Raw genomic sequence first — 27124 nt, forward strand, 5'->3', positions numbered from 1 at the left:
CATCATTCATATTGTTCAGTGTCATTCTGACCTAGCCAAGCTAAAAATGGTACTCCAGCTCAAGAGGGATTTAAAAACCTTGACAGACTAAAGATGAGACCACAGAATTTCGTGTACGTGTGCTTACCAGTTTTTAGCTTAAGCACATCTAAATAACTAATTTCAGTGTGCATCTGTCTTTACCCTTTGAAATAATTTACCCTAGGAAAGAAAATATCTTTGTGTGGAGAACTGTAGCAATTCATAAATACTTTTCTCTATTCTTGAATATGGGTTTTGTGTTTGTTTAAATAACTCAAGGTCACAGTAATCTATTTATGAGGTGCATTCTATGGTATATAACCTACACCACAAATTTATCATGCTGTCTAGTGCCTTTATAAGATGTCCATGATTAAATCACCCTATTTTTCCAGCTTGATAATTTGATTTGAGGGTTCAGTTTTTCACATCCTTAATTGGGATGTAGCCAACTTGATAATTTGATTCAAAAGATCAGTTTTTTACTTCCATAATTGGGATGGAACTATAATGTGTGGGGTGTTTGTGGTAGTGGTGGATTTTGCCCTTTTTTCTGGTGACAGCAGCAGGCCGTCATTGGAGAGTTCTGGCTCTGCTCCAGAGTTGTAGGTTAAATTAAATAACCTGCCAGCAAAATAAGGCTAGTTTCTCACTTCCTTCTTTTCAAGTGAGGGGTTTCCGTGCCTGCTGCAGCACCAGTGGAACGCCTGCTCCTGCTGCGAGCGCCAAGGTCTCCTTCCCTCAGGTGTGGAGCACAGCTGGAACTGCTGCACACATCTTGGAACCTCATAGTTTGGGGGTCTTCTCTGTGAGATTATGGCCATTGTATAAGGACGATTGCTGCACAGATCTTGTCTCCCAGTATGATAATTTTGTGTGTGTGTGTGTGTGTGTGTGTGTGTGTGAGAGAGAGAGAGAGAGAGAGAGATAGAGACAGAGAACAGGGAAGACGGGTTGGGGAGAAAAAATATGAATGAATGAAAATGCCCACAGATCCAATGAAACTACTGAGGAAAATAAGGATGTTTCAATAATAGTCTCCACTGCTTATCACAAAACTACTTATGTGACACACATTTTTGCTAGCTTGCCAGACAAGGGACAAAGGAAAGGAAAAATAAGATAGTGCTGCTTTTTAGGTAGGGAAATGGAAGGAGTACCAAAATCTTGAGCAATTTCCTCATCTCTTAACTGTTAATTGTGGATATTTAGAGGCATTAGTATTTGTTGCTAGGAACACTGAACAGGGAAGACGGGTTGGGGAGAAAAAGCATGAATGAATGAAAATGCCCACAGATCCAATGAAACTACTGAGGAAAATAAGGATGTTTCAATAATAGTCTCCACTGCTTATCACAAAACTACTTATGTGACACACATTTTTGCTAGCTTGCCAGACAAGGGACAAAGGAAAGGAAAAATAAGATAGTGCTGCTTTTTAGGTAGGGAAATGGAAGGAGTACCAAAATCTTGAGCAATTTCCTCATCTCTTAACTGTTAATTGTGGATATTTAGAGGCATTAGTATTTGTTGCTAGGAACACTGGACACAGCATCCTCATATTAGGGTTGGCAGTAGCTCTTTCACAAGGTAGATGACAGAATGAAGTGAGGTAGTGTGGTGAGTACTCTGAAAAGTATGAAGTACTTTTGGAAGTGCTAGTGGTATTGTTACTAATAAGAATAGTACTATACTCTATCCATTTCATGAATTAATTAGTTAACGAAAAGGTAAAAGAGGGAAATATCCATTTAGTTGTAACTGTCCATTTTGTGAATGTCATTTGCATTGCATTGACATGCTTTAATCCCTGCTTCTGTCACTGGGCACATACCAGGGTGCTGGAACTGTCTAAATATCTTTTTGTTATCCTCTCTTTCCTACTGCCTTGTAGAATTTGCAAGTTTGGAATGATGTTCTTATTTGATCACATGCTTGCTAAGAACCTCTGTATGCATAGGGTTTTTTCTGCTGCTAGGGTTATTGTAGAGTATATAGTTAACTCTGGCGGATTCCCTTCTCTCTGTACTTATAAAAGGCCCTCCAGTATGCCTATACTACTTGTTTAGCCAAATTTTCTGTTGTTTAGGTATTAGAGCGGTGATCAGTCATTGGGCCAGGAAAGTTAGACCCAGTCAAGTTGTATACTGGACTATGTAAAACTTGAAAGAAGGAGCGAGAGGTATTTGTGAGATGGCACCCTGTGTTAGTGATACAAGGTTTACTCACTAGAAATTTTTCATACATTCTCTGATGAGATGTGGTCATTTAAAAAAAAATCTATAGATGGTGAAAAATATAGTCTTTCCTTCTATACCTCTGAGGCAGGGGATGGCCGACATTTCCTGTAAAGGGCCAGATAGTAAATATTTTAGGCTTTGTGGACCATATGGTCTCTGTCTCAACTATTCAACTGTATCCTCATAGCAGGAAAGCAGCCAAAGACAATAGCTAAGTGAGTGGGTGTGGCTGTGTTCCAATAAAACTTTATTTACAACAACAGGCGGTGGTCTGGATTTGGTCCCTGGGCTGTAGTGTGCCAACTGCACTCTGCACTCTAGTGCATAGGGTGAAAAATAATGCCTGGGCTGCTCTAGTGTATAAGGTGAAAAATAGAATAAAGAGAGAAGGGAAAGCAATTAGGAATCAATGGAAGTGGAAGGAAGTACAGAGGAGGAAGTAGGACAAAGGAAGGCAGGGAATGGAGGCATAGTAAAACCTGAACACTGGATGATAAAAGTGGAAGTTACAGGAAATATTGTTGGGATCTGTATATGACAGAAATCTCTCTGGTTAAAAAGGTTTATTTTGAAGTATTGGGGGCCGTAATAGATTGGAATTAATAAAGTTTTAGGCAGGTCAGGAGTATGATATAAAAGTCCGATTATCAGTTGCTTTTCCCAGGCATTCAAGATTCAGACATTGTGTACATCTTCTTACACGTGTTCTCAAATGTATCTGAGTTTTTATCAAAACCCTTACTGCTTCATCCTGGGTATCCTATTGGTAAAAACACAACTAGTACCATATTTCATGAATTTTTAAAAAATTAATTGGAACATTGGGTGCAGAGGGCTTTATAACTGTGCATGATAAAAGATGCAGGTTCATATTTTGAGAGTTGAGCAGTTTTTCTAAAAATGACTAGTTTAATTTCGTGTATCTAGCAGAAATAGTTTTTTGTGTTTTGGTAGCAGTACAGAAGATTAGGAAAGATTGGTGGCTTGTGAGAAAACGCTAATCAGAGGAATAGGAACAGTACAGTATGGATCTTAAGAATCACTTAAACCTGGAACTGGATTGTTACAATAAAATAAATATTTCATAATGATGTTTTGGCTTCTTAAAAAGTTTCTTTTTTTTTTTTTTTTTTTGCTATATGCCTCTGTTTTTCTTGTTTATTTGAGAAATATCTGCTTTCTGAAAGTATGTAATACAAAAGGGAGAAAGTAAACTGCTCTTTCTAAAAATCAAAAATTTAGGGTGGAGTAATATAGGTATGCTTTTCTTTATCAAAATATTATGAAATTGTACAGTTTTTATAGAATGTTATAAAAATCTATACAATTTTACAGTTGAGATTTATATTGTAGAATTCTTTGACAAATTTTATTATATGTTAAAATGAACTGTTAGCCATTTTAAAGTAGAAAAATATTATATATATATATTTATTGCTCATATATATAAATAAATCAGAGTAAAAAGGGTATAGCATCTGAATGATAGGATGAATAATGATGTACTGTAGCAGAATTAAATGTTGGCTTTTGAAATTATAATTTCAGGTTAATTTGAAATTATAATTTAATCCATAGACAGGTGATGATGGTTGTTCTAATCCTAAATTCACACTAAAATCTTTATTTTAAAAGGTGAACCTACTTTTCCCTAGGAAGAGTAGGAAGAAAAATAATTTTATTATTCTAATATTGTTACTTCAAAATTTTTTTGATGGTAAAGAAATTTACTTTAAATTCTCACTTTTGAAAGACCATTTTTTATCCAGTGGGCAGCATTTCCTAAAGAAATCCCACTTATCTCCTTTCTGCTCTTAGTCACTTTGTTCTCAGCCTGCTGTTCTATTTTTCTTATGAACTAATTTAATGAAATAAGGTGAGAGTCTTTTTACTTACTGTTCTGTGTTGAATCTCTTCCCTCTTTATCCTTGTTCACACACTGATATTGAGACTTGCCTTTTGCATTCTTTCTGAACAGTCTCCCCTTTTCGCCCTTTCTTTTTCCTGTTCCCTGTCACCTTTCCTTGCTGCTCTTTGCTGCATCGTTATATTTTCACTTGTCCTAGTGTCACTGTTTTGTATTCTTTCAACATGATGCTTTCACTCCCTTTTTCCATTAAAATAAAAGAATTCTTGGTCAATCCTTTATCAAGACTTAAAAAAATCCTTTTCCTTGAAATATGTGGAGACTATTTTAGATGCCTATTTTCAAAGTTTTGATTTAATTTCAAAGTGGGAAGAAACTCTTAAATTTTAGTAGAAATATTTGTGAGATTATATCATGGGGCACCGTCTCTTGATGGCACTGCCAACATTCAACAGATAATTTATAATTTAATGATAGTTTAACACATGCATGTTATTCAAATAATGTTATAATTATGATGCCCATCATTAGGTTTAGCAATACAACTGCATTTTGAGTTTTTTCCCTATCTAATACAAATACAAAGAATTATTTCATTTGGCAAATTAAATAATGTTGTAGTGAAAATGTTAATTTGACAATAAATCACAGTTTTAAATGCCAGATGCCCTGGCTTAATGTTGTTCAGAAAGTTTATTTAGAGAATATAAAATGTGGCTTAGTGTTCCTGTATGTCAGGCTTCACAGATGAAGTATGGTGCCTGATATTAATCAGGTTAAAGGACCTCCAGTGCTTGGAGTGTGTTGTGGATTATACCTACATTGCTCATAGCCTCCCCCCTGCCCCCCCTTGCCCATATTAGCAATCTGCTTTTGTACTTTGACATCCAGGATTTCCCTAGTGAATTTTGTCACAGAAAAAAGAGAATCATCAATATCGCAGTTAAACTTGACTTTCAAAGCTAATAGTATCTCATTTGGGGGCTCAAATTTAATAAATTTTCTTTGATTCTGGGTGAGTTTTTAAACATCAAACAATGAATTGACCAGGGTGCAGTAAAATATTTAGATCTATTGACTGTTGTTCCAAAGGGTAGAAGGCAAAACACTAGTGGTTTGATGTTGATAAATTCTCAGTACCTTAATCCACATTAATGTTTTCTTTTATCTGAGTGCACATTGGTGACAAAAAAAAAAAAAAGCAAGAGAAGGTGTCCATACATATAAGATATAAAACCTAAATCATATTTCACAAATGTCTTTGCTTTATTTTCTTAAGTGAGTTAAAAGCATTCTCATTTTAACTGAAGCTTGGAGAATGTTTGTTACAGATAAATATACATTCTGAATTAGGACTCCGGCGTGAATATCATACTCACACTGTTACAGAAATTGCATTATAGTGTATGTTTTACAGCATACACTTTGACATTCACTTATTGACAGAAATTCTTCAGCTCAACTTGAGAGTATAAGGATTTTTATAACTTAGATTAGCACGAACGATGAAAGATGTCATCACGTATTTGCGCATGTTTGCTGATTTAAGGAAACCCTATGTAGTATGATAGTTCATTCATAAAGTGAGAAATAATTCAAACAGTTTTACAAGCTGGAATAGAAAAATGAAGGTTGGGATTTCTATCATATATTATTGCCAAGTTACATATGAAATTGCTCAGGTAAAACTAGAGATATAAATACATTTATTTGAGCAATGATAGTTCTCCCCATTCTTGACCTTTGCTACCTCATAAAAACTCATTTTGTCCTGTGGTTTTAAGCTAATTGTATACTATTTATCAAATATATGGTGTCAAAGAGATAATTTTTAAAAACCTATTCAGGTATAAGGAAAGTTAGGAAATATGTATACATATGAAAACTGCTATCATTAAACTGTATGATTGAAGATGAGAGATCACTGGTCTTAAAAGAAAACTAAACTGTGAAATTTTTGAGGCTTTTACTAAGTTTGGAAACTAAAAATGAAAATACCTGTTTCTGAGCATTTTCTTCTGTTTATATTATATAGTGAGTATTTCTCATTTGTCCAGAAGGTGGCAGTGTAATATCAACTGCATGTGATGCAGAGGCTAGCTAGAGAATTGGTGTTTCTCCAATTCTCTGTATCTGTGATGTGTTTGTATTGTTACCTTACTGAATACTTAAAATATAGTACAAACACTACTAATTTTATCCATTATCTTATTTAGAAGTGTGTGACCAAGTTGGTTTATATGTATTTTATCATTAAGCCTCAAGTTTAGTTTAAAGAGGGCAAGCAGACCTCTTGCTAGTATATTTTTAAGCCTCCTTGTGTGTTGAGCATATTTGTTTTTATTCTAGAGTACATATTGAAGTTTTCTTTTCAAAGACTAGTACCTAATAACTATCTTGTTTAATATATATCAGTTAATACCAGTTAAATTAAACATGTTATTAAGAAAGTGAGAATAAATAGGAGATTGCTGTTTATTTTTGATTTTGTAGATGTTTTTTTCCTTTCCTTTTTCTTCTGAGGGTGGAACAGTGAAAAAATAATTCAAAACCTCTTGATCAGAAGAGCTCCAGCGACTCTCCTTCCCTCCCTCATTTCAAGTAGGAGGATGCTTTTTCTTCTTAACATTCTCCCCCAGTACTCTGAATTAGAGATTTATTTGCAACGAAAAATCAATTAGTCCTAAATTTATTCATGGATTTCAGGTCCAGCGATCAATGCAAGTCCACTCAGTGGGCTCAAGGGGACCCAGTTCATCCCAGTTAATGTGTCTGAAGGGGAATTACCATTGATGCTATTTTTTTCCCTTTAGGTCAGAGATAAGATCTCGCTGTCACGGACTGCGGCAAGTAGGAATGACTTCACCCTGCAGCTACCCAGACTGCACCTGGAGACCTTTGCAATGGAGGGGCTCAAGGGCGGGCCAGAGGTTGTAGCGTGCCAGGTTAGAGTCTAAATTACATTGTTTGCTACCGAGACACGTAGAAAAAGAAATTGCACTAACTGTGGAGAATGGAAGCCTCAAAGTATTGTGACTAACTTGAAGAAGATGCAAATAATTTTTCCTCATTTTTCTTCCGTCATGTAACACTATATTTCACAAATAATTGTGTTTTTTTCTTTAAAGCCTAGAACTAGCCAATTAAATAATCCAGAAAAGTTTTTTATTTTTTACCAAGGAAAAACGTGTGGTTTATAGCTAAGTACAGTATTAAAAGAGCATACTTTTTGGGCAGCAGAGGACAATAAGACGCTAGGCTGTTATCTCTTTAAGCTAGTCTGAATTTGTAGGTCTTATTGTTTTACAATAAATCACTTTAGATAAAATTATCAGGCAAGATATTTGATATTTTTCAGTGTTAATTCCAAAGTATACCCAACATTTCTCAGGTGGCAATTTGATTTCAGCAAATCTAGAACCTAGCTGCACTTTGCATTGAAAAGTATCTTATACTTCAATGTTTAGTTTTAATGAACTTTGTTATATGTGCCAGCTGGGTTATTTCATTTATAAAACTCAAAGCACCCAATCATAAAACCTCAAGTAACTTTAAAATAAACTGAATAAAGATATTTATTTTCAAAAACATATTTATTTTCAGGTGCTGCAGCTAGCTTTCTATTCTAGGTTACTATTAGGTTATTGTGATCATTTTTCTCCTTAGGGTTAAAAATATTTTTTAATCAGACAAAACAAAATTTAGTATGTATTTTATTCTCCCTTTAATGCCCAATTTCTTTATTAGAAAAATCTATCGACATTATGTAAACTATAGGGAGCCTGGTAATTCAAAAGAGGTTGTCCTTGTTCAATAGCACCCTAGATTTTTCAATGTATTTAAGAGAAATATCTCTTAAAACTCAGTCCCTTTCACATTTTGAGGTTTAAGATAAACTTTTTTCAGTCTTCAGTTTATGACTTCGTACAAAATTAATGTCAGTCCAAGTGGGGCTATGTTAATTTTTTTCTACATGCTCCATACCCTAATTTAATTTGTTATTAGTACTCAAATTGGTGCTCAACAAAGAAAAAATGCTTGTTGTTTCTTTCATTAGATTGTCCACCAATATATCTAAAACATATGTAATTGTAAAACGAAGCATAAGGCATTTTTATTTTCGTTTATAGGCTAGAATACTGTACCATTATTTAGTACAAGATTAAGATGTACATTTAAAATTTGATTATATTTAAGTACAATATGATTTGAGATTTTTCTAGTGGTTGTAAAGTAATCCTTTGCTTGGTTATCTTAATTCGGAATCTCACAGGGCTTAGTACTTGTCATAATTCACAAATAAAGACTTCCCCCAAACTCTAGATTGTGATGATTTGGAAAGAGACTGCTTCTTAGGAATGCCATTTTTTGAGGCAAAGCATGAACTCTATAGAGTTCTGACATCTGTGCATAACAAGAAGGAAATGGATGGGCTTGTATTTTAAACTACTATCTTTTCCAAGTTCTAATAAAAATAGTTATGTGGGTTGCCAGATACCTAAACACTTGGGTAAATTTTGTATTGATGTGCTGTAACATGCATTGTAGTTTAGTAATATATGTTTTGGTTTAGTATCCTGTGCAGAGAAGAGCACATATTTGAGCCCTAATAGTGTTTGACACACACACACACACACACACACACACATACACACAGACACAATTGGTGATATGGAGTACTTTGAGAAGAAAGGCACTGTATTAATTGAAGACCTTAATTATAACAAAAACTACAATTATAATAATAATTATTATTATAAGTGCCGTTTTAGTGGGCACTTACTGTGTAACAGGTATCATGCTTAGCTGTTTAAATAAATGATCTCAGTTAATTCTCACAATGGACCTGTCAGATAGATGGCATTATTTCCATTTTACAATTGAAAACAACAACTATAGCAGGTAACTCTCCTCAGATCGACAGCAAGTAAATGGTAAGACCTAGAGTCTGAGTTTAAGTCTGGGTATATTTGACTGCAAAGCCTGAACTGGTAAAATCTGACAGTAAAAATCTAGATGCCTGTGTTAAATGGTCAGAGTGAAGCCTTTGAAATCTACAGTGGAGTTTTTCTTCCATTTACAAAGTATACATTATGCATCTGTGTATGATGTAGGTCATAGTTTGTGCTGTATTGTAGACAAATTCACAGATACAAAATTGTGTTTCCATTTGACAGGCTAATATTATAGAACTCTACTTTTCACCTTTTCGCAGTTTGTAAATATATATATTTATGCTAAGTGTGGCTACATATTTAGGAATTGAGTATTTGTTTAGCTTTGTACTGTGTGCTGATGAAGCGGACTACTCAAAGCGTGCACAACTTTCGATTATGATGAGGGGAGGACCACTATGCAGGATGTAGTAGTGTCTGAATTATTTGGCCAACATATACAACCATCATTTAGAGTGGTAGGAGCTGAAGTTTTCCTGGACAGCCACTGTCTGTCTTTTCCAAAGGGGCAAGCTTTATTATAGGTATAATCCTTGATGGAAGGAAGACCAATGAGCATGACTGAAAGTTGAAGAGGTTGAGTGGATTACCTTATCTCTCTGTACCCAGAAGAGCATGTGACTGATACTCTTCTACAGGAGATAATTCAGTTCATCTAGTCTCTGCAATCTGCTAGCTTTTAACCCTGATTTCCTTATCTGCAACAAAGTGTAATGCTAACAATTTCTCAGGCTTGTAGTAAGTTTGAATGAGGCAATGCATGTAAAGCAGAGAGCACAGTGCCCAGCACAAAGAAAGCAGACAGCGCATGGTGGCCCTTATTACTGCTGACCAGTATGGGAAACATTGTAAAGATGAAGTAAGCAACAGTAGCTTGATTTTATTACTTTTGAGGGGTGTGTGTGGGTGGTTTTGTTTTTAAAGAAATGGTTACTTAGAATCTTTTCTCTATGTCTTTCCACTTGTTTCCTTCAGTCTTCCTTGTTTCTTCAAAAGCTTCAAATAATTTTGATTAAGATCAACTGTAGCTCCCTATTTACTTTTCCTTGTTACTGGATGTTCCAGTGAGGCCATGTCGCCAATGTAACCTGTTTAAGCTCCTATGGCAAGTTTAGAACTCTTATACCTGGGCTTTTATCTCCTAAATAACAGCATATTAGTCTACTAGGATACTGGAAAAAAATAAAACACCTAGATTAGACAAGTTAGCTTTAGCTGAAAAGCCCAGTACAGTGTGAATGCAGAGGACTTTGTAAGAAAAAATATTCTGCCCATACTTTATAAAGATACGTGTTACTCATCGTCTTATACTTTGAATTGTGTTTTTTCAATAATTATGATATGTGATGCTTTTACTATGTGGAAAATATCAGCAGGCATCCAATAAATGTTTGTGCCTCCATTCCCATTCAACAATAAACAACACAGAACAATGTCAATATTGATATTATTGAGTGCTTGTTCTGTACCAGTTACTGTGCTAAGCACCTTACATTTACTCTCTCATTTAATCCCTGCAACAACCCTATGAATAATAGGTGCTGTGCTTTTATCTATTTTACAAAGGAAGAAGCTGAAGTTTACTGAGATGAAGTAAATTGCTAAAGGTCACATATCCAGTGAGTAGGGTGACCGGTCCCTTCATTCTTTTAATCATGCCTTTCTGCCTTTAGTAAACCATGGCATAGTGTTTTGTGTGTTGTGTGTGTGTGTGTGGTATGTGTGTGTGTTTTAGGGTAGCTGAGAGGAAAAAAGAATAAAGGTAGGGTCTGTCTATAAAATACAATTTCGTTTGTGAGGAGATCATGGCGAGAATAGAAATCCAAGAGAGATTAATGGGGAAAGTTACTTAAACTGTGTATTTCAGCCTCTTCATCTATAAAATGAAAATAAGAGAAGTTTCTAACTCAGTGTGACTATTGAATGGGTTAATCCACCTGAAGTGCTTAGAATAGTGACAGGTACATTGTAAACACTCACTATTTATTAGCTCTCCACTAACATGAAAGGTCGTGAGACCAGGAACTTGGTTTTGTTCACTGCTGCATCATCAGAGCTCAGAACCCTGCCTCACATAGAAGAGGCCCTCAGTATGTATGGGTGAATGAATACTTGACTTCAGACACTGGTCAAGGTGCCTTAGGAAGCTGCTGTGCCTAAGTTGTGCACGCCTTTAAGAGACTTGGGATCAATTTTTTTTTTTTTTACTTCTAAACCCACTTCATTTAAAAGGAAAAGTCCCCCAAACCATCTCATAAAAGTGTTTAAGGCTTAGTGCACAGTAACTATACCTCTGGAAATGTAGTATATTTTATAAATATATGTTTATAAACACTTCATTAGAAAGGCTTCATTGTGAAACCATTTATTTATGAAGATTTTAAACAAGAGTCTTTACCGTAAATCCAGTAATCCTTTAATCACCCACAACCTACCATGTTATTACAAAGTCCTTACTTGGTATGGTTGTTTGTTATGTGCTATACCCGCAACTTTTGGGGTACCATGGTTTTTTACATTTAACTTACCTTCCAGGCATAGAAATTTCTTCCAGCTATTTTGTTGTATTTATAAAGTTAAATCATAAAAGGGCATCTTGAAGGGATTTTTTTTTTTTTTTAATATAGAGAAGGAACAAATACCTTGTACCTAAGTACCTAAACTGTCAGGGAATAAAAATATCAAGAATCACTCTTAATAATTTTTCACATGTGTTCCCAGTTACACTGCTTAATGCAGCAGCCTTCTAATTGTTGTATAAGAAATGTTTTCATTTGGGCATAGTTAGAAGTTAAAGAAACGTTAAGCAATTTTACTTGAAATCTTGTATTATGTAGATATTTTCTTCTTCAAGTTATTCCATCCCCAGAAGTGAATTTTCAGATCTCTGATTATTTTTTAAAACATGAAAATTAGCCATTTTGAATGGAAATATTGCTAAATATGTAGAATACTAAATATGTAAAAGTGCCCAGTTGTCCCTGAAAGACTAGATGACTTCTATTAGTTCTTTAGTTTCCTTTTTAAAGTATGGTTCTTTATTTTCTGATACTAAAAGAAAGTTTTACCTTCTTTTTATAGTTCAGGTCTTCCCTTATTTTCAGATGTCTATTCTCGCTGGGTTCCTAATTTACAGAGTTGTCAGCGTTTAGTCTAAGAGTCTCCATGGTAAAGTAAAGAGAATATATTTTGTGACAGCTGTATGTCTCATAGATATTCCTTTTCATTTATTTCTGGGTCCATGACTGTGCTTTGAATGTCTGACATTATTGGAAGTCTGACCTTTTTGGTAAGTGGGGTCATTTTTGTAATAAGGTATCGAGAAGATTTTGGGGTTATCTAAAGTTGTTATCAATGAGTGTGCAATTCTCTTTAAATTCATAAATCAAAATATCTTTTAAATTACAAAACATAAAATGATTTTGGAATTCAGTTGTGGCATCAAAGAGAATGTTGAAATGCTACCTTCTTCAAAGGCTGGAAAGTGCTTCCCAGGGAAGACCTGTTTATTAGGGGAAAACAATTAGCTGGAAAAATCATATAGTTCATCTGAGAATAAAGACATTTTGATGGAAAAAAGCCATCCTTTGTCTCATCTAGCTGCTTGATAGCTGTAATCTCCAGTTCCACAGAATAAAAATTGTGCCAATGAGGAATCTAAATGTCCAGGATTTGAGGCGTACCTCAAGGATGAATATAAGAATTAGTGCGTTTGTTTTTCATATTGACACCAGGAAGAATAAATGGCACTTCCTGAAGTAATGTTGTTAGAGAAAATATTTTTGTTATTTGCTAGTTAAAATTTTAGAATTCTACTCTGAAGATTTGATAATACACAAGCAGACATTAAGTTTCTTCAAAACTTGCTGGTACTAGAGCTGTGAGCAATGCTAAATAAAACAAAATATAAAGAGAAGTAAGATGTTAATGTGTACAGAAGGACTAATTTTAGAGTGTGTTGCAAATTGGAACAACAGTGATTAAATAATAGCATAATAGCATTTAAACATTGATTTATAGTCATTGTGAGTTACACCTTGTTGTCCTGAATCTGTATCTTCTCCTAAGGTTTCAGGACGTTTTAGTTTCCATTGACCAGGAAGACTTTGCTAGAAATTTAGCCTCGCCCATCAGTCGTTATTAGAGCAGTTCCGGTATTATCACCTAAGTCCTCTCACCCTCCCTGCCTCTCTTCCTCCTCCGTTCCCTTCCTCTGCCTATTTGATTTGCATTTTTTTTTTTTTGGTGGTGATGATGGTGGTGGAGGAGGGCGTAGTGGGGCGCATCAAACCGAATTTTAGGGCAGGATCTTGAGAGTAAAAATGTAGAATTATGCTTTTTGGTCCAAATATTTTACCAGGTGATATATGCTACCATTATTTTCTTAATCCCCATATTTTATTTCAAAAGACTTGTTGTAAAAAAAAAAACCCGTATTTGGGCTTCCCTGGTGGCGCAGTGGTTGAGAGTCCGCCTGCCGATGCAGGGGACACGGGTTCGTGCCCCGGTCCGGGAAGATCCCACATGCCGCGGAGCGGCTGGGTCCGTGAGCCATGGCCGCTGAGCCTGCGCATCTAGAGCCTGTGCTCTGCAACGGGAGAGGCCACAACGGTGAGAGGCCCACGTACTGCCAAAAAAAACCAAACCAAAACAAAAAAAAACCCCGTATTTTTCTTTGTATCAGTCGTTAAAACATAATCTTGGGCATTAAGTGATAGCTAAGATTTCTAAAAAAGAAAAAAATCTGTTAAGGCTAGGAGTGCTAAAAAGTGTTTTTTTAATGTTTACCTGATGGGACATTTTACATCTTGGATCATGGGTTTTATTTCAGGTTAGCGGTGGTCTGAAACAACAGTTTTGTTTTGTTTTTTTTCCTGTTGGGACTTTAATCTCTCTTTGCCGTTTGAAAATGACAGGATGACATATGAGGGCAAGGAAATGCATCTGTATAAAGCTTCTGCTACGCAGAATCTTATACTGAGGAATCTAGTGACTCCCTACTCCTTAACTCAGCTGAAAATATTCACGAATTATTCCCTGTGGGAGTGACCTGGCATCAGTGATCTGAACTGACACTAAGTAAAATCTGGTAGGAATTATTTAAAATAAAGTCTTTTTTCTCTAGTTTTTAAAAATCATTTCTTCCTTTGTTTATTATAAGGAAGAATGATTTGGAAGAAAATAAAGTCATAGCAGAGTCACTATCACAGAGGTTGAAGAGGTTATACAACTTTACCAGAAAGTAATAGGATTAGCCACAGAACAGATGGAATCCTTTACCTGTAGACACAAACTACACAGGTAACAGGAATTCTCATTATTTTATCCAGTTGTTGTCTTGTCTTTTTATCACGGGAAACAGCATTGTCCTTTCTTGTGAAGGATGAATATGAATTATCATCCTTGTGGTGCTGAGTGCAACTGGAGTTTTATCCTAGAATCACTGTCTGTGAGCTTTCGGCCCTGAATTCTTCTGGTGCATCACCTTGTCATCTGTAACATGAAGATGATGATACTTGCCCTGCTGCATCTTGGGGCAGTTGTGAGGATCACATGACATGGATGAAAAAACTTTGGAAATTAAACAGCACTAATAGGTAGTTTTTAAATTGTTTTCCTTTAAATATTTGGCTTGTAAACATTCCTTGATCAGGTGTAGACTCGCTTAGTTTTCAATCTCAGGATGAGAGTTTTGTTTTTTTTTTTGACATCTTTATTGGGGTATAATTGCTTTACAATGGTGTGAGCTTATTTTCGTGTATGGTGTTAGGGAGTGATCTAATCTCATAGTTCTACATGTACCTGTCCAGTTTTCCCAGCACCACTTATTGAAGAGGCTGTCCTTTCTCCACTGTACATTCCTGCCTCCTTTATCAAAGATAAGGTGACCATATGTGCATGGGTTTATCTCTGGGCTTTCTATCCTGTTCCATTGATCTATCTTTCTGTTTTTGTGCCAGTACCATATTGTCTTGATTACTGTAGCTTTGTAGTATAGTCTGAAGTCAGGGGCCTGATTCAGGATGAGATTTTTGCCCTTCTAAAAGAAAAGCAAGTAAATCAGATGATGGGGTAGTTGGCAACCATGAATCTGTGCAATTTTCTGAATGTCACTGAGTTTGCTGGAAACATTATGTTGATCAGAAGGGGAATTTGGAAGAGATAAAATAACTCTGTCTGCTGGGGAAAGAGGCAAGCAATGTAGTATTGGAGAAAGCCTATGTGGAGAGTCAGAATGCCTGGATTGAAGTCCCGGCTCTGTAATGTAACCACCTTGACAGGTCACTCAACAGCCCTGAGCCCCCTATTTCCTCATCTTTAAATGGAGGTGGTGAAGCCTGTCTTGCTTTCACTCACGGGTCTGTGGGGAGATCAGGTGAGATAACGTAATGTGGGGAGATCAAGAGAGGTAAGGGCTTTTTATATTGTAAAATGCTAAATTAATATAACTTATGTTGGACTGAACTGCAAACAGGCCTGTGTTTCAGGAAAAGTAACCTAAGTACGTTAAGGAATGTTTTAGTGTTTTGACTCTTGGAGACTTTTGGCTGATGACCTGTTTGATACAGGTTTCACTTTAGTAGCAACACGTGCAATAAAAAGAACAAAATGTTCCAGAACTCTAGTGTTTTCTTACAGCTCAGTATAAAGCCATTGCTAACACTTTGGTGAATGTCCACCATATACTTCTATCTGAATAATTATTTTTTAAAGTAATTCAAGCACTACTACTGTCTTCATATGTCCTTTTAACTCATTTTGTTGCCTTTATTTATACCATTTGATTTTTTTTTTTTGGACTTCAAATTCCAACTCTGAAAAGGTGACAATATTTGCCTGTATGTGAAATGTTTGAGACACACCTAGTTAAAGAAACAAAAGCACAAAACATATGAAAGTACAGAACATTTTATTTTTAGTTACAATTTTCAGTTCTAGGTAGCTCAAAGCAGAAAAGCTGCTGAATGATATGAACATCATTTCTTTGCCATTAATGTTAAGAGGCAAAAACTAAATCCCAAACTTGACCCTTTCTCTCTTTTTTTTTTTTTTCCATTTTTGAAGGCTATTTAAGTATAACCCTACTCGAGAATACCTTTTAATGCTTATTATTGAGAGAATGAAGCCTGTGAGCACTTGAACTTTCAAGGGCTACAACAGAATTGCTCTTCATTTTAGCTACTTGGGCAAAAAACAGTGTTTGATGGACTGCCTAGGTGAAGACCTGGGAAAGGAAGGGTTATCTACAAATTGAGTGAGTTTATTATGGCTTAGTGATTTGCTGATTGATTTCATTTGCTGTCAGTTAAGGCTCTCTTAATGTCAGTTTTCTTTGCATAATGCCTTGAAATAAAGACCAATGAAGTTCTTCAGATTGATGCCGCTTATATAAACTGACCCTGATTTGCCCTATTCTACATGACAATTTAAGTGACAGCGTTTAGAGGAAAATACAGCAATGAATATGCAACTTGAGGATTAAGGGAAATGCAGTAAATCATTCATTCTAAAACTAGGTACAAAAGTAATTTCTTGTAATGATTCCACAGATGCCTTAAGTTTCATTAAACAGACCATTATCAGTCACAAGAGTGTATGTGTGTGTGTGGTGGGGGGCTGTGTAGGTAGAGACAGACAGAGGGACAGAAAGAGACAGAGGACGGAATTGAAAAAGAGAACTAAAAGTGATGTGAAATCTTTTCAAATTATAGTAAATCTTCCTCTCCCCACTTACTTAAACTTGGAGTTGTCAGAATCATGGTTTAAAAAATATTTTATCTGAGGTTGTATAAGTGCTGTATATTAAGTCACCAATGAAACATAGGGTAATTTTGAAGATTTAAATGTTTTTCAGTTTCAGAGCCTTCTAGTAAAGTGCTAGTAGCCTCTTTTTTTTCTTTCAATGGCCAAAAATTTCATAGTGCTGATTAAAAAGAGGTGTAACTTTTGTGGGGAAGACTAACTTAAGAAGTAACTCGCTGAGGAAACTGTGAAATACTAATATCTTAATATGTCTTCCGAGTGAGGGCTATTTCACCCCACAGACCCCAGGTAGCTTTTCTCTGTGGAGTGTATGACATTGCTTCTGTGTTGCAGAGCAATATTTTTGTCTGGAGTATACATTATAATGCATATTAATCACAATGAACCTGACTTGGTATAACTTCATTAGGATTAAAAGGGCAACATAGGAAACAGAGCCCTAAGGTGAAGAAAGCTCCTGGGTTCTGTGCCAGTGGTAGGAGGTTTAGCAAAGCGGCATATCATAAGCCTAAGTGCTATCTGTGACATATTTAAAAGAGGCCCACGTTGTATATTTGCAAATAAGGCTTAAAAATGTCCTCAAACCTTAGGTCTTTGGTTGAATGATTATCTGGTAGAATGATTTACCTACAACATGTAAAATTTAGAAGAAGAAACTCCATGTTTTTAATCCTTCTAAAATTGAGAAGGAAATCATGATTAAAATAAAATATGCAGCTTCACCTTGTATATTTATTAAGTTATATCATGGGAAAAAATAGAAAAAAAGAATATGAGACACTCAGCATGGGGACTTACACAAAGCCCTCAAAAGATAGCAGTTAAGACTATTACTGTTGAGACAATGTGTGTGAGTTGAGGGATGTTATGATTCTTCATCAGTGAGAAGGGATTCTTTGAAAGTTTTGAGTGTCTCACGTTATTACCAGGTTTTTGATTACAGCACACGAAGAGGTTAAATGACTTCTTTTTAGCACTGAGTGGTAGGTAGCAATAAAATGCTCTGAAAACTGGTAACTCGGAGGCAAAACTTGAACTAATTTTGGGACAAAGCCTGGGAAGAGCTGTGGCTCAGCTTATCCCCCTCAGTGTGATCATTCCAAGGTTTTGCTGTAGAATGTATTTGATTAGACTGTGCTGCCCCACATCCCAACTAGAGTGTTAATATATGGTATATGCTCCATATTTCCAAAATCCGAAAAATCCCGAGCTCCAAAACACATCTCGTTCTGAGGTTTCAGATTGGGATTGTGGGAACTGTATCAACATTATAAAACATTTTCCCACCAAAATAACACATATTACTGCTTCAATGCAAGACTTGTGTGTTTCTTATAGTGAGGCACATTCAGCCCGTGGCGTGTATTCTTGAGTGAAATTTGAATTTAATGCCTAGTATCTCGTGCTTTATGTTTTGAGCCTTAAAGGAATCATGTGTAGTTTGTGCCCCCTAAAAACTCAGAGACTTCAACAATTGTGTTGTTATAGGCTAATCAGATATGGCTCTAATAGGCTTTACTTGGCTCAAGTCTGATCATGTTTGGAAACTAAAGGCACGTTTCAATTCCACGTGCGTAGGAGTCTCCTGAGACATTCTTTCAAGGCCCCTTCCTTTTTATATTCTGAAAGCGGAATGGATGAAATTCCTGGTCACATAAACTGCTTATCTTTTCTTGCATATCCTTCTAATTTGTTCCCACTGGGTAAGGTTATGCAGACTCTTGAAGGGTCTGAAGAAACCGGCTTTCCTAGGCACACTCTAGATAAGGAGAGCAAGGTAACTGGGAGCGAGGAGCCTTAGCAACCAGGATGGCCTTTGTTGTTTTGTTTTTTAATCTATTTATTTATTTATTTATGGCTGCATTGGGTCTTCATTGCTGCGCGCGGGCTTTCCCTAGTTGCAGTGAGCAGGGGCTGCTCTTCATTGCGGTGCACGGGCTTCTCATTGTGGTGGCTTCTCTTGTGGAGCACGGGCTCTAGGCGCGCGGGCTTCAGTACTTGTGGGACGTGGGCTCAGTAGTTGTGGCTTACGGGCTTAGTTGCTCCACAGAATGCGTGATCTTCCCAGACCGGGGCTTGAACCTGTGTCCCCTGCATTGGCAGGTGGATTCTTAACCACTGTGCCATCAGGGAAGCCCCAGGGTGACTTTTGAGTCAAAGTTATCTAGTTATTCTAGAGGGAAAATGGAAATATCATTTGAGAGTATTTATTGATTTATTGGATTGGTTATAGCTTTATTTTTTCCAGTTTTATTGAGATATAATTGACATACAGCGCTGTATAAGTTTAAGGTGTACAGCATAATTTGACTTACATGTAGTGTTGTGAAACGATTGCAGCAATTAGTTTAGTTAACATCCATCATCTCATATACAAAAAAAGAAAAAGAAAAAAATAGTTTTTCTCCTTGTGATGGGAACTTTGGGTTTATGCTCTTGACAACTTTCAAATCTACCACACAGCAATGTAAACTATAGTCATCAAGTTGTACATTACATCCCTAGAACTTATTTACGTTACACCTGGAAGTTTGTATCTTTTGACCACCCTACCTTCATCCAGTCCCCTCTCTCCTCACCTCCTACCTCTGGTAACCATAAATCTGATCTCTTTTTTCCTGAGTTTTTAAAAAAATTCCTCATTTAAGTGAGATCAGACAGTATTTGTGTTTCTCTGTCTGACTTATTTCACTTAGCATATTACCCTCAAGGTCCATCCATGTTGTCACAAATGGCAGGAGTTTCTTTTTGTTTTTGTAATGGCTGATAAATATATATATATATATATAACTTCTTTATCCATTCATCTGTTGATCAACACTTAGGTTGTTTTCATGTCTTGGCTATTGTAAATAATGCTGCTGTGAACATAGGGGTGCAGATATCTCTTTGACATAGTGTTTTTGTTTCGGATATGGTCCCAGAAGTGTAATTGCTGGATCATTCTTCATTTTGGGGGGAACCTTTATACTGTTTTCCATAGTTGGTGTACCAATTTACAATCCCCCTAATAGTGCACAAGGGTTTCCTTTTCTCCACACTCTCACCAGCATTTGCTATCTTTTGTCTTTTTGATTTGATTATAACTGTTCTAAAAGGTGTGAGGTGATATCTTATTGTGGCTTTGATTCGCACTTCCCTCTTTTTGTTTGTTTCTTTTTTTTTTTTTTTTTTTTTTTTTTTCTGCGGTACGCGGGCCTCTCACTGTTGTGGCCTCTCCTGTTGCGGAGCACAGGCTCCGGACGCGCAGGCTCAGCGGCCACGGCTCACGGTCCCAGCTGCTCCGCGGCATGTGGGATCTTCCTGGACCGGGGCACAAACCTGTGTCCCCTGCATCGGCAGGCGGACTCTCAACCACTGCACCACCAGGGAAGCCCACACTTCCCTCTTGACTAGTGATATTGAGTACCTTTTCATGTGCCTGTTGGCCATTTGTATGTGTTTTTGGAAAAATTCTATTCAGATCCTTTGCCCATTTTTCATTGGAATATTTATTTTTATGCTACTGAGTTGTATGAGTTCTTTATATATTTTTGAGAGTATTTAGAGACCAACTCAAACCACTAAATTGGCTTTAAACAATAAAATGGTCAGCTCTTTTAATCATATAGATTTGGGTATGGCTAACATCATCCAATGATGTATTGAGCACCTGCCAAGAGCAAGGCATTGTGCTGTGCTCTGGGATACAGGGGTGACTCAGAAATCTTTCTAGAGGGAGTATGAAATTTGAGATTGAAATGAGAGGGAAAAAATGATTGCTGTAGGAGAGACATAAAGTACCATAGCCTGCACTTTAGAGGAGAATGAAATTCATTCTTGCTGGGAAGATTAGGAGAGGCTTCATAAAGGAGGTGGCATTTGAGTGGGCCTTGAAGGTTATGCAGTTAAAAATCCCCTTTCATGTAAAATGTTACTGTCAGGAAATACAGATGAGAAATATCTGGAGTTTGAGCCTGAGCTGCTCGGTAGCTCTGCACCAGTGACATCTATGAGATTGTCTCCTCTGCAAACAAGGGTAGAACTAAATGATTGGTAGGATTCTTTTCAGTTAATTAAGCTCAGTGGTATTGTGAATAAATTACGGTCTCTACTGGATTTCTTATTGTTTGTTCCTTCATAATGTACAAAAAATAAATTCATTGATTTAGTCGAAATCAAAAAGCACCTTAGAACCAATTTGTCCTTAAAACAATATAGTAACTATTTTTTCGGAGTGATGTAGTTTAATATACTTCAATGAATTTTGTCATAGAATAGAAATTTTAGGAGTTATTCAAGGATGATAACCCTGACTGAAGCATGTAGATTCCCAAACCAATTTGGTATATATCAGAATCAGAATGGGATCATGGTAATAAAAGATTAGCTCTTAATAAAGAGCTCATAAAATTTTTTCTCTCCCTCTTTACTGATTGCTTTTCTTTAGGCATATTGAAAATTGTTCATATTGCATTTAATTAAACCACAAACAAGTGCATTAAATTCTTATAATTCCAACTAAATGGCTTTTTAGCATCTTCGTACAAATTGATGTAAAGACACTAATGGATGTCCTTTGCTGAGATTCATAAAGCTAACAGTTTTATGTGAAAGGAGGAAAGATAAGTGTCCAACATTGTGTGTGTATGTGTGTTAACACATTTACTCTTTATCAGTAGCTTAGATCAAGTGCACTTTCTGAAAGCTGTTGGTTTTGAGATACTGGATTGGGCAGTTTTTCTTTGGTCGTGAGCAACTAGCTCTCAGCCCTGTAAGTAATTTATTTCTATAACTTTTCTTTTTGTATTAACACCACTCCTTAAAAAAATTGCATACTGAACCCACAAAAGATCAAAATTAGGATGTGGTGGGTTTTTTTTGTTTGTTTGTTTTTTTTGGCGGTACGCGGGCCTCTCACTGTTGTGGCCTCTCCCGTTGCGGAGCACAGGCTCCGGACGCACAGGCCCAGCGGCCATGGCTCACGGGCCCAGCCGCTCTGCGGCATGTGGGATCCTCCTGGACCGGGGCACGAACCCGTGTCCCCTGCATCGGCAGGCGGACTCTCAACCACTGCGCCACCAGGGAAGCCCTAGGATGTGTTTTTGTTACACTGCTCAAATTTGATTAAAGCAGTTGGATCTTTATAGGTTGACTATGGAACAGACAAATGGGGAGTGCTGGTTATCACTTTGGTCTCCAAAAAGTGTCAACCAGAGAGATTATTGGAATATAAGATGCCCCTTGTTAAGCTCCAAATAGCTTTTGAATTTGGATAAATAGGCACTCTCAATATTGTCCACATTATTACAGAAATTGAAGGTCTCACTAACTAAAATGAAGAACCATACCATCTTACATGTAGTTAATTCAGTCAGTCTTAACAAGTATGGAATTCCTGCTCTGTATCCAGCCCTGTGCTTGACAGATGACTGAGATGACAGAGGATGAATGTGCATTCAGGGAGGAAGAGTTTAAAAATAAAGAACCCCAAATGTTAGTTCCTAATACAAGAGGAACAAAACAAGCACTAATACAGGGACTGTCAAGGGCCAACATGCAGGCTATGAGCCTTTGTAGAGTGTGAAGATTGGGAAAGGGCCTGAATGTATCACTAACCTTGTTTTACATCCTCCTCAAAAACAGTGTTTTAAACAAGAAGAGTTCTGTCATTTTGGAGGAGATAGTCTCCTCTATTAGTGTTTTATCCATTCAGTTTCAGTATGAAATTTTAAAATGTATTATTGCCCCAACTTAACAAATGGGAATCAGCCCTTGCCTCCTCTCTTCACATACAGCTGAATGGCTTCCCATCACCCTTAAAATAAACTCCAACTGTCTCATGTTGCCCTTGGGCTCTTCATGACTTGGGCCTGACTGCAACTTCCATCTCCCATTGGTCTCTGCCTCACTCACTGAGTCTATAGCAATGAATGTGTAGCAATACTGGGCTTTTTGCTGTAACTGAACACAGCAGGCACAGTCCCATTTTGGAGGCCTTGTGCTTGTTGGTCCCTTTACTTGGTGTGCCTCACACCAGATCTTCATGAGGCTCAGTCCTTCACTTCATTCATGTTTTTGTTTCAATGTCATCTCATGGAAGCCTTCTCTCATCACTAACTAGACTAGCCTCCCTTCCCCCTTCACACTTTATAGCCCTGACCCTGCTTTATTTTCTTCCATAGCACATGACCTAATGTATTTGTCTGTTATCCTCCCCTAACTAGAATGTAAGACCTATGAGAGCAGGGCTTGGTCTTTAGCACTGTATTTTCAGCACCTGCAACATAATAGGTGCTCAATAATATTTGTTGAATACATTAACTAATGAACTGCAGTTTTCTCTATTGTGAGCTTTTTAAGAGGCAGAGCTGTGTGCATATAAAAGAAAGGAGCAAGGAGCCTGGAATCAGATGAACTCCTGATTTTCAGTTGTGCCACTTGTTAGCAATGTGCCCTTAAGAAAGTTATTTATGGACTCTGAACATCAGTAGTTTTATATGTAAAATTGTGCTAAGTAATTCCGTTTTGCAAGGACAGTGTAAAGATTAGAGATTATGCATGTTTGCCACAGAAAACAGACCATGCTCAGGTTTTCGTATACTTTATTTAATATAGCAAGAAAATGCCCTTCTTTTTCATGAGGAGTCTAAATTATCCTGCAAAGGTGTATCTATTACTTGATAAGAATTAGAGAATAGTCAAAGTAACAGTGATCTCCAAGGAATATACTCTTAGTTATCAAAAGTTTATATAAACATTTCCACATATCAGTGCCAGATGTTATGGTTTTAACATTTGGACAAAGCCAGACTTCCTGAATTCCAGCTCACGCCATTACATTAAATCAAAATATTCCTTTTTACACTCATACCATACTAAGTCTTATCTATATGTCAATAGAATCTAAAGCAGGCTAATAAATCTCCATGGTAAAACTCACAATGATGTCAAGACATAGTAGGTTCCCAAGAAATGGTAACTATAATAATATATATATTTTTTCTGATGGAGAGCTAAAGTAGTGAAGTTAAGTTTCTTCATGGTTTCCTATGACCCACAATTATTTCTGTGTTACTCACTAACTAAACTATTCTCAGTCTGTCAGGCCTTGTTTTGCAACACATTAATAAATTCTATTATTTACCTATATAATGAGCATTTTGTATATTACTTAAAATTTTAAGTCTCTAAGGTAAGGGAATTTATTATTGCTACTACTATTATAGTCATTATTATTATTATATTATGGACATATATATTATTATATGTCCATATGCAGTAGTTTCCAAGAGGAACTTTATTTCATTCTCTGCTTATTTTGATGATCTCTTTTTCATATTCTTATAGGAAACCAACATGTCACTTCTCATCCTTTTGGTCTTTCTTTACATTAACTTTTAGCGTAATAAGAGTAGTAATCACCATCAATCTAGATGCTACATTTAGCCTCAAATTGGCCTTAATTCAATTCAGGTTGGAAATAAAATATTTGAAAAAAAATTGGTCTTGTTTTTGGCACATTTAAGTTGTATATGCCATGGTTGAGTGGAGGCCAGAAAAGAAGTCGAGAGTCTAAACACGATACAAAGAAAACATCATTTAAAAAAATCTGCTGCAAAAGTATTCTGCAACTCTGCTGAATATGGTTTCCCATGAGGCTCCTTCTCATACCTGAAAAGCTACAATATTTACACCCTTCAAAGTGGTGCCAGTAAAAATTTTGAGTGTTGGGGTAAGTCAAGTCCAGGGCCCTTTCAAATGGTGAAAAGGAAAAAATGAACTTTGATTCTCTTTTTCTTATATAAAATAACACCAACAAAAACATACCTGAACTATATGCAACACCACATTAAGTCAATTTATGCTCTTTGTCTTTAGTTGTGCTTGACTTAAGGAGGTTGTGCCTTTGCAAAAAAAATTTTTTCTTCTATTTAATTACTTGACGCATTTACTATCCTTATCATTGTCACCATCATCACTAAAAAGCATTTCAGTATCTGTGTGCATATTACATTAAGTATCTAGTTACACATGATTTTAACCATTCCCTCTACTAAATAAATAGGAGTACACAATCTTAAGTGGGTATCAGTGCCCCAGACCAGTCTCTAAAGGAAACATAGTAATTCCAGTATACGCACACAAACCCCTAGCACATTGATGGTCAAAAGTAGGCTCCCCAGGAATGAGAAAACATCTTGTATGAGACAGAGGGGGAAGAAAACCAGGTTTACCAAAATTCTAGTTTCTACATAAAGGAAAGGTTATTCTTCTGCCAGGAAGATTTTCAGATATGGCAAGATAAAGGCCTACCCCAGTCTTAGTACGAAAAATGAAAATATAATTCCTTGGAATCCCTTCCCTTCTGTACATATACCTAATATGCCTAGATCTCATTCAGAATGAGAATTTGAGTCATGAGCTAATCCTGTGTGGGTGGGATTTGGGATATCACTGTCTTATTTTGCTTGTAAAGTCCTTTACTGATGTTATTGAATCCTTAAGTCAGGCTGCTGAGAGATGCACAGCACATTGTCATTTTATGTATATAAGTCAACTAAACTCACTAGAAGTTGTTTTCCAAATTTTCTCTTTTTTTCAAAGTAATCTTCTATTGTATGGGTAATAGGAAAGTTGCCATAATTTTTAATCTTAATTTTTTTCTCATTAAAATAATCCCACAACCTCCTTTCATATTACATTTTTCTAGAATCAAAAGATGCTTTGGAGGAAGTGTAGAAATTATGTGACATATTTGGATAGTATAGAGATTCATTAATTTGTTAGAAATGTTTATTGAACTCATTCTACAGAATGAATGAAGTCCCCAAGAAAATATCATCTGAAGTTCTTTTGCTTGAAATAAATATTTCCATTACATAAGCAAAAATTGGTAGCTCAGAGTCAATGTAGTATAATAATTATTAATGAGTTTGAGATCTTTGAAAATCTTGGTTTCATAGCAAAATTCAAGAGGGCTTTGCTTTTGTACCCTTTTCAGTCAGTAGAGGAGAAAACATGAATTAAATTGACAAAAATGAGTGTTGTGATAGACTATCTGCATAATTTTGTGAAACTTGGAAAGCCTAGATTAATTCTGCTGATTTCACTGAGAAACTTTGTATGATAGATAGCCAAAACAAACAAAGCAAAAAAAACACTAAACCAGTCCAAAGCAAACTGGAAAGCTTGCAACACATGGGATAAGCATGGGCTTTGGAATTAGACAGACATGGATTCGAAACCTAGTTCCTTTCTTTATTAGCTAGGGGACCTTGCATAATGTACTTAGCATCGCTGAGCCTTAGTTTCTTGTTCTATAAAATAGAGATGATATGAGTCCTACAGGATTATTGCCAGAATTGGAAAAATATGCAAAACTCATAATGTGGTGTCTGGCACATAGTAATTGTTGTTAAAACTGGGGTTCTGGTAAGCCTTGGAGAATGGGACTCTAGAGGAAGTGAGAGCACCTTGGGCAAAGATTTGGTCAAGCCTAGGCTTTACTGACTCCCATACATTCCAACGCATTTGGTGATTCTGGTGGTAGAGCGTGGGTTCACCTCCCTCTTTGGGCTATTTTGAGGCAGGTGTGGGGTTGACTTTGAGTGGAGAGTTGGGCTGAGTGCATATTGCACTGAGTCAGATTGCATTGACTTCTTTGATGCCTCAGGCTCTACTATGGCTCCTTCTGGCACTGCTTTGCCAGTCAGTGAGCAAATATAGACAGTTGTCTGACACTCTGTCAGGTTGAGTGTGATAAGCTAGGTTGTTTAATCCAAGTATCTGTATAAAGGAGTCTCTAGGAGTTAGGGACAGGAGACAGGTTAGTCTAGTCCAGGCCTTTGCCAGATAAATAGCTACCATTTAAACTTCAGAAAAAGTTTATTTGTTTCTAAAATTTATGTAGATATGTGTATATATCCTCTTTTTAGTTAAATGTTACCATACTACATATACACACACACTTTTCTCTCCTTTTTATTTTGAAATAATTATAGATTCACAAGAAGTTACAAAAATAGTACAGAGGAAAGAAATCCCCATGTACCCTTCACCCATTTCCCCCCAGTGTTACATCTTACATAACTTTAGGACAATATTAAAACCAGAAAATTGACATTGCTACAATGTGTATGTATAGTTCTGTGACATCTTATCACGTGTGTATTTGTGTAGTCACCACCGTGATCAAGATACAGTGCTATTACATCACCACAAAGACCTTCCTCAGCTAACCACTTTATAGACATATCAACCCCTCCCCCCAAATCAGCCCTAATCCCTGGTAACCA

The 27124-nt window shown here is 36.4% G+C and overlaps 1 protein-coding gene across 1 annotated transcript in view; it reads left to right on the plus strand.

The window, feature by feature from the left end:
* Positions 1–27124, plus strand: part of CCDC171 (coiled-coil domain containing 171) — a 336015-nt gene that overhangs the window by 249047 nt on the left and 59844 nt on the right. Inside the window, 1 exon segment of the mRNA XM_024760469.1 lies at positions 6942–7073. Coding sequence (XP_024616237.1) covers positions 6942–7073 — 132 coding nt within the window.

The sequence above is a fragment of the Neophocaena asiaeorientalis genome, unplaced genomic scaffold (genome assembly GCF_003031525.2).
Source record: "Neophocaena asiaeorientalis asiaeorientalis breed wild unplaced genomic scaffold, Neophocaena_asiaeorientalis_V1.1 scaffold174, whole genome shotgun sequence".
In the NCBI taxonomy this organism is placed as follows: domain Eukaryota; kingdom Metazoa; phylum Chordata; class Mammalia; order Artiodactyla; family Phocoenidae; genus Neophocaena; species Neophocaena asiaeorientalis.